Source organism: Oryza sativa, chromosome 1 (assembly GCF_034140825.1).
Source record: "Oryza sativa Japonica Group chromosome 1, ASM3414082v1".
Taxonomy (NCBI): Eukaryota; Viridiplantae; Streptophyta; class Magnoliopsida; order Poales; family Poaceae; genus Oryza; species Oryza sativa.
Window position 1 is genome coordinate 40,891,165 of NC_089035.1, and position 8,817 is coordinate 40,899,981.

General features: G+C 46.4%; 1 protein-coding gene across 1 annotated transcript; it reads right to left on the bottom strand.

The window, feature by feature from the left end:
* Nucleotides 1-281: 281 nt before the first annotated feature.
* Nucleotides 282-2,151, bottom strand: LOC4327753 (F-box protein At1g67340). The gene is made up of 3 exons (XM_015769553.3): nt 1,759-2,151; nt 1,357-1,519; nt 282-1,258 (listed from the first exon to the last, which is right to left on the bottom strand). Exons 1-3 carry the CDS (start codon nt 2,022-2,024, stop codon nt 521-523), a joined length of 1,167 nt encoding a protein of 388 aa, XP_015625039.1. The 5' UTR covers nt 2,025-2,151; the 3' UTR covers nt 282-520.
* Between the last annotated feature and the right edge of the window lie 6,666 nt (nt 2,152-8,817).

Below are 8,817 nucleotides of genomic sequence, written 5' to 3' on the forward strand. Positions count from 1 at the left end.
GGCTGCAGCAGCATCAGCCTGCACGGCTTCCCATCCATGGCTGCCGCTAATCTAAAAATCTAATCAAGATTGGTTAATCACCCTCATTAAGAGTTAATGAACAGCATCAGCCCGAACTGCCTTTGTCCGTACCCTCCACACAGCAGCATAAATCCAAACCACAAGACGACAAAAAAATTAAGTTCTTTGATTTAGTTTTAAACCCCCTGTGTCTTTTAAAGGGGTTGGAATTATAATTATAATTATAATTTAATTTAATTTAGAGTTTAGTTTACTCGGAATGAGAAAAAAAAAAGGAATAATGCGAGTAAAAAGCATCCGTAGCATCTCTACCCTCTTCTTCCCTAGTGGAATACGTACATCTGACAAGACGACATCGATGGAAACGGTAAAAAAGAAAAAAAAAGAAAAAAAAAGCTTCCTCAATTTTTTCTCTCTGCCACTTGCCTTGGCTACACCCGGTCCAGCGTTAAACCGGTGGACCGATTGGTCTAAGGGAGTAGTTGGCGGCGGCGGCGAGTCACTGGGCCTCGCCGGCGGCGAGGAGCCACCGGTCCATGGGCACGCACTGCGCCTTGTGCGCGCGCTTCCAGTCCAGCGCCTGGCACGCGCGGGAGCAGTAGTTGGCCGCGCCGCAGACGGAGCACCGCCGGAACTCGTGGCGGCGGGTCTCCCTCCGGCCGCACCGCACGTGGGAGCAGAGGCGGAGCTCGCCGCCGCCGTCGCTGTCGCCGGTGGCGGCAGCGGGAGCCTCGAGGCCGGGTTTCTTGGCCGTCGCCTGCACGCCGCGGGACGCCCACCAGTCGGCCATGAAGAGGTTGGCCGGGTGGGGCTCCGCCTCCGGGAGGCTCCACCCGAAGTCGGAGAGGAGCGGGCAGCCGATGGCGCCGGCGGCGGCGCCGCCGGCGAGGGGGAGGGCGGCGAAGGGGCGGTGCGACGCCGCGGCGGCGAGCGCGAGCGTGAGCTCCCGCGCGTTGGCGGCGACGAGGAAGCGGCGGCCCTCGGCGGGGTCGCGGCGCACGCCGTAGCCGTCCTGGAGGCAGTGCCCGAGCTCGCGGAGCGCGTCGACGTGCCCCAGCGCGGCGGCGCGCGCGCACAGCGCCGCCCCGGCGCGGAGGTCGCGGTCCGACTTGGCGCCGCCGCTCCCGTTGAACTGGATAACCGCCAGCGAGTAGAGCGCCGCCGCGTGCCCGCCGACCGCCGCCCTCGCCAGCAGCGCCGCGCCGCCGCTCCGGTTGCCAAGACAGTAGAACCGAATCTGCAACCACAGCCACAAAACACCCATCAGCACCTCGATCGAACATCTCATCGGCACAGCTCAACCACACGTCTAATCTAGGGTTCTCGGCGCCGTACCATGCCGAGAATGTAGCAGGCCTCGAGGTTGCCGGCGTCGGCGCAGAGCTTGAGGAATCGCTGCACGGGCTCCGACCACGACGCCGCCTTGACGGCGAGCGACGCCGGCGAGGCCTTTGCGAAGACCATGTCATGGCGCCCCAGCCCATTCAGCCTCTTGCACCTGCAAGCCGTCGTCAAAAAGATAGGGAGACGAGACGCCTCGGTTAGTGGCCATCATCATTCATTCATTCATTCGCCTTATCCCCCATTCACCCCCCACAACTTCCCACAAATTGCAAATCGGTCCCTCTTTCCACAGCATTGAGAGGAGCGGAAGGACTCGTTTGTAATTCGAAGGAAGACGAAGGTGTTTTCCGGGCAAAGGCAAAATCGATCGAGACAAGGAGGCGGCGAGCGTACGTGAGGTGAACGGAGAGGAGGTCGGAAGGGGAGGAGGCGGAGGCGGCGAGCTTGGAGAGCACGGCGAGGACGAGGTCGTCGGGGAGCTCGTCGAGGTAATCCGGGCCACCACCGGCCAGCCTCTTCCGGCGGCCTCCTCCGCCGCAGCAGTCACCGGCGGTGGCGTACTGCGGCGGCAACGACGACCTCTTCCTCTTCTGCCCAACCATGGCCGTCTCCCCGCCGCCGCCGCCGCTGCGGTAGAGAGATCCACTCCTCGTCCTCATCTCAGTCCAAGCTCCCGCTGCTGCCGCCGACGCCGCCGCCGCCGCCGTCGGGCTGGTCTCCGGTGAGGCGTGCGCGGCGAGCGGTGGAGAGCGAGCGGAGCGCGGGTTTGGGTAATGGCTTTGTGTTAAAGAGATAGCTAAGCGGAGACTCTTTTATATAGGAGGTTGGGCGCGTAGTATAACCGATGCGGAGAGAGTCAGAGTGTGGGCCCACGATGTCAGTGACCCAGAATGGAATACTGTTCTTTTTTTTATATCGTGTTTTTATCTAGTCGGTTTTGTTATTGTCTTTCTCCTGGTCTCCTGCCGAATAATGCAAATAGTAAATATTCCATTCGTTTCAGTTTATAAGATGTTTTTAAATTTGATCAAAGTCAAACTGCTTTAACTTTAATTAAGTTTATAGTCAAATATAGTAATATTTACATCACAAAATCAATTTATTAAATTAATAATTAAATATATTTTTACAATAAATTTATCTCGGATTAAAAAAAATTTAAAAAAAACTTTGATTTTAACCAAAGTTAAAACATCGTATAACCTGAAATAGAGGGAGTAAGAGTAATAACCTAGTTTTGAGGGGGAAACACCGGGTGCTGGGCTTTTGAAAGGCAGCTTTTTTTTGGAAGAAAAAAAAATACTACTAGAAAATATAAGGACAGGTTCACTTTCGTATTGATCGTGTAGTACGGCTTTTACGTTGTTCAGTAACGATATTGTGGATGGATGGTAGTACTTGGTACATATCGCATCGTTATTGATTGTTCTAAACTGTACTAAAAGGTCGGAGGGAACTGTTAAACGGATATGGCGGTAAACCGACGTGGATTAGGCGATGTTAAACTGATTTTGGAGATGGAAAGGTTAGTGGTAATACTAGCTGTTTTTATGCAATGCGTTTATTTCCAAGTATAATTAACACTTCCAGCTACTGGGTAGTCTCAATATTGGTAGGACCAGAAATATATTTGCATAAATATCCAGGTCATATAAAAAATTGGCACCAGGCCTCACGTGACATAATTTTGGATGAAAATGGTTGACACTCGAATCTTTTGCGTGTTGGGAGTACAGATTTATTGTATATATAACAGAATGGCATAATGTTACATGAAGAAATATTCTTGTCCAGGCATATGTTAAAAAAATTGATAATTAACACTAGAATAGTTTGATTGTACCTAGCAACATATCTATTTGAGAGCAACTGTATCACAATTTATAGTTAACACAAACATACCAGTGATGTTTTATTGTGTATTCCAACAAAAAAAAATCTCCGGATATATAGGGGGTTCCTTCACCACCTCTCTACCTTTATATAGGAGCAGTAGCTTCAGCTTCAATTTTACATTTTTTTTTCTTCACCCCCGCATTCATTTTCCTTGTAACCCAGCAGTGGTCGGTTCTGTCATGTTGCTTTGTGTAACTAAACCTTTTTTTTTCTAATATATTGACGTGTGATCTTTTTGCATGTTCGCGAAAAAAAGCGTTTAAGACAGATTTAAGTGAACTGTTAAAAATTCTGACAAAAGATATCTAATAAAAAGGGCTAAAGGGGGTATTGGAGTTTTATGGGACACAATTCTTATTTCAGTGGGGAGCTTCTAATTCTGGAAGAAGTTGCAGCAGCTAGAAGCTCCCCAAACAGGCCCTAAGATTTTGATAAAGCGGCTAGTGAGTAGCTAGATGGTGAAAATATGAAAAAAGATGGGATTATTAGCTTTTGGCTTCTAATTTATTTTTTAAATTCTTAATAACGTATTCTTAGAATCCGATAATAATCTGGACTGTTTAGAAAGCTAGAGAAGTTGTAATTGACAAAAGCTCCCCTCGACAGAGCTTACATCAGGTAATCAAAGAAGCAATAAGTCTGATTACAATTTACAAATATGAAGATATGAGGAACTAGGTGGTTAATTAGAGCAGGGAACTACGAGGCTGGCTGGTTATTTCTCTAAGCAACATAAAGACAAATAGACCGTATTTGTGAATTTGGCAAAATTTGGTGCAAGTTGAATTTGTTACGACCTTGGAGTAGTCAATGAATCCAAGAAAAATACTTGAAGTGGTTTGACTCAAGTTCATCGTCCAACCTGATCAACAAACAAACAAACGATGCACCCATGATGTGTGGGCATGTGTTTGTCTACCTACCTTGGGGCCGATCGATCTTAATTAGCTACATTAGTCACTCCCTCTGAAACCATACCCGATCGAACGATGATATATAGTCTTTGAGATGAAGAAATCGCCTTGAACGTGAACAAGTCTCCAGTTTCTGGTGACGCGCGGCACGTGATAGTAAGCGCGCAAGTCGTAGATTCGGCGCTCGACTCCCACCCGTACGTACCCCACATGCACCACCAACCCAACCCAGCGGCGGCGACGACGACAAGCGAAAGAAAAACTTAGCGGCGAGGCAGGTCAGCCGCTGCCGCATCCACCACGACGCGCCTACGACGCATAGCGCGGCGCATTGGGTGAACTCACCTCCACCTCGGCCGGCGGTTGATAGATGATGCGGGGCGGCGTTGGCGTTGGCGGTGGCGTTGGTGTTGGCGTTGGGAGAGTGGTTGCCGCCTGGTTTGTGGTTGGGTTTGGGGTTCGCGGTCGCGGTCTCTCGCGTACGTCGCGCCTCTCGCGGCTCGCGGCGTGCGCGGGTGGGGGAGAACGATTGATCGATACGACTGATTTCCATGTGTCGCGCCTCGGGTTCTTCTCACCCCGTTTGCGTGCGGGGATTCTGACCGCGCCTTCTTTATTCCGTCCGCCCGACTGACTCGCCGGCTCGCCCCATATTTATTTTTCGCAGCTCGCATTCATTCGATTTATTACTACTACTGGATGGGCGCCACGGCCTGCACTGCCATGCTATGGAGCAGTAGTGTCCCGGCGAAAGGAGATCGAATTGATTCCGATGCGCTGCACTGCACTGCACGACGAGGCCGAGTTACTGTTACTATGCCCCGGCTGACCAGATGACCTCCTCTCTCTCTCTCTCGTTACTCTTTTCTCTGTCTGTAGACGACTAATCAAGCATGGACCATGTACGTACTACTACTGCACTCGTACTCCCTCTATCCACAAAAGTTAGATATATTTCACATTTGAGTTGTTCCAAATAAGTTGTTCTTATTTATAGTCTTTATGCATTCAAGACTTACATGAAGAGATAAATTAAATGTTTGATTACAACTCAAGGAGTCATCTAAATATTTTATTGGTTGCATGTTTGTATTCACTTCTTGATTTTTGTAACAGAAGATGATTTAATTTCTCCTTGATCTTGGTGACACAAGTAATATGTGTAACTTTTGTAGATGGATGGAGTAGTATTTTCCAAAGCTGTTTTTCTTTCTCTGTCTATCGAAAAAATGTCTGCGGAAAAAAAAACTGCACAAAACTACAGCAATAACTGCGAGTTGCTATCACATGCCCAATTGCAGGCCAAGGAACAAAACAAAAAACCATTGCTGTTCCTGTTCCCCTCGCACCATCCGCACGTACGCACACGCATACGCAAAAAAACGCACGTACGCGGCCGATGTGGAACGGAGAAGCGAGTGACCACCGTGGGAAAGAAAAAAAAAGGAGCGGCCGTGGCGGCCAAAACGTGGAGCCCAACCCGTCCATCGTGCTCGTGTGTGGATCGCGCGACGGATTACGGAGAAAATTGTCGATAAGCCGCGGCCGCGCGCCTCATCGCGTCGCGTGGGCGAAAAAAAAAAACCCAATCTGCAACGAGATCTCGCCCGCCAATCGACTCCGCCGCGGGGGCGCGCCATCTCGGCCTCTCGTCTCTCATCTCCTCCAACGACCGACGACTCGACTCCTCTCGCTTTGCCTGGCCGAGCCGGGGGCCCGTGTGTAGGGCACACACGCAGCACCACTTGTCAACCCTTTTCCCACATGTCCATCCTGCGAAAATCCACGTGTCGTTTGTAATAAACTTTAAAAGCTGATAGTGAAAAATAGACTGCGATAAAAAAACCTTTAAAATTAATGCTCGAACTAAATTAAGTTTTGAATTTTAAGTTTTAGTTGTCGCCAATAATAAGCTAATAAGCAGACGATGAAATTATGTTACCGGTGTCAAACCGGTATACGTTACACGTCCATCTATATCTGAATTGTACCTTTTCACGTAAAATCACATACAGTATAAGAGCAAGTTTAATAGTGTAGCCCACTACTAACTTCAAATCATTTATAGGCAATTCATACAATAGCTGCTTATTATAATATTAATATCTGGTCCCACATATCATACACACATTACGTCTTGTGAGTCCGTGCTACAACTAGCTACAGTTATGTAGCCCGCTGCTCTTCTCTCTCTTCTTTTATCTTTTTAAAATATATTTATAGCTAGCGTATAGCCTGCTATTGTACTTGCTCTAACTGCATAAGCATCGATTGATCTGTCACAGATCTGGGGTACGAAAAACGACGACGATATGTATGTTTTTATTCATCATTTTGGCCGGTTGGCACGCGGGCAGGCATCAGTCAGTCCGCTGTTCATCAGCTGGGGTCTCCTCCTCCTCCATTCTCCTCCATCCCTTGCACCAATCAAGCTAGAATCCAGCCCTATCCATCCAAGAACCACAAGACGGTCTCTTTTCTGCAACAAAGAAAAGTGCTCAAAAATTGCTGGTGTTGCAAGCTCGCAACGCGCGCGATCGACGTCGTACGCCACTAGCGAAGAATCGATCGATCGGCCATAGGGAGGAGGTTTGTGAATTGTGATCGATGCCGTGATGGTTTGCACTGCACTGCACTGGGTCGCGACCTACTTACTGCTGCTAAGTGCTAAGCACTAGGCAGTTGTGTGCATGTTAGGCCTCTTTTGCATCGGTTCGATCTTCTTTGCCCTAGTGGATGGAGCATTTGTGTGACCTGTTGCCCACTGAGAGGAGGGAAGCTTTTCTAGCTGCTGACTTGTAACCAATCCTGCACAACAGTAGTATATCCTCTCTCTCCCTCTTCGGTTTTTAATGTATGATATTGTTAACTTTAAAGATACGTTTTGATTGTTTGCTTTATTTAAAGATGTTGTACAAATATATAAAAATATAACTCATGCTTAAAGTACATACAATAAAAAAAATAAATCACAACAAAATAAATAATAATTACGTAATCTTTTAATAAGACAAATTATCAAACATAAGTTCGATAGTCAATAACATCATACATTAAAATGCAACGGTACATTGCAACACTGACATGCAAGATGCAGGGCAGTGTTTCTTTGAGGGGAAGAAATTGTAAAGTGTCATCAACTATTTCAAATGTTACAACAAGAAAAGTGTGATTCTTATACCATGCTTACATCAAAGAAAACTACACTCTGCTTCAGCCTTCAGGCAGGAGAAGATAAGATCTCAGGACTGATTCACTTCTCTGATTTTTTTTGTGTGTGTTTTGTTTTTTGGGGAAAGAAGATTCTACCTCAAGGTTTGAATATGCAGTTAATCTCAATGAGATAGGGTGAAACAAAAGCATTGCCCATCCACTGATTGCTACCCGACCAAATGTAGTGATAATGTATTTGAAAATGAGAAGACCGTTTAAAAAGCTTAACAACACGTTTCCCAGGGTCAAGAAAATTAAAGAACTTGCCAGAGTCAAAAAAGGAAAAAGGATCCTAGAGTTTTAAAACTACCTAGTGATGTTTACTGTTCATGTAGTACAAAAAGCAAACTTATGTGCCAGAGTGTGAAATGTTCTACTAGCTTGCTTGCAAAGAAAAGTGAAAAGAGTTGCAAATTTAATTGCTCATGATATGGTGCCAGATGAACAAAACAAGCTAGGTCGGTGCATGATCCTGATTAATTGGTTGCACCGACTTAGTACTCCAAATCCTCTCTGCTCCTGCCAAACACCAAAAGTAAATTTCACAGTACAGCTTCAGAACAGTGGTACCATCAAATAAAATCTTTGTTTTTGTGGAGAGCAAAATAAAGAAAGTAATTTAACACACACACATGCTTGCTGCCTTCAGTACTACTGCAAATTTTAATTCCAGCCACAAATCTGCAGATGATACTACGTTATCAGGAACTAATTGGCCCACATAAACCCTCAGGTTATCCAATCTTCTCTGGTTAAGCTACCTTGCAAAATGAGTGGTGTTCAGAGCTGCATCACCCAACAGATGAAGAAACTTCATTTTCATTGGGTGTGCCCCATTACCACTAATCAAATAAGATCAAACATGCGAATGGCACATCTCAAACTAACAAACTAATGTCATTTAATTAAGAAGACTTCTTTTCTTTTTCCATGTATGTAGTAGTATTTAATTAGAGGACTATGAGTGCAAGCAAAACTGTTCAAGTGTAGCCAGACATGATGACGGCAGTGTCATCTCTCCAAACATAAAAAGAATTGCCGTCCAAACAACTGCTACCATCTACTACAAAACGCACGGCCGTTGGTTCGTGCAGGAGTGATCTGTTATTTTTTTTTCGTTTGACCAACAGTAACTACGTAGTACTAACTGGTCCATGATTGTTATTAAGGCTAATACTAACTAATGATGTCTACATCACGGCTGTTCCATCCATGTCGCATTACAAACTTAATTTTGAATGAATTGCGCGCTGATCTGAATTCGATGTGAAGCGACATCTGAATCATACCGCGGTTTGTTCGCCTGGTTTTCACTGTCAACTCCTGAGTTTTCAGACATACATTAACAAAGCTTCAGACAGAATTTTTCAAGTCTTCAGACAGAATTGTTCCAAGTCTTAGTTGTGACAAAGAAAAGGTTCAATCTTAC

What these genes read in the sequence shown, in the direction of transcription:
- LOC4327753 (XM_015769553.3), bottom strand. Translation starts at nt 2,024, where the DNA reads ATGAGGACGAGGAGTGGATCTCTCTACCGCAGCGGCGGCGGCGGCGGG. An exon ending in CTCCTCTCCGTTCACCTCAC is followed by an intron (nt 1,520 to 1,758) that starts GTACGCTCGCCG and finishes GACGGCTTGCAG; the next exon opens with GTGCAAGAGGCTGAATGGGC. An exon ending in CCTGCTACATTCTCGGCATG is followed by an intron (nt 1,259 to 1,356) that starts GTACGGCGCCGA and finishes CTGTGGTTGCAG; the next exon opens with ATTCGGTTCTACTGTCTTGG.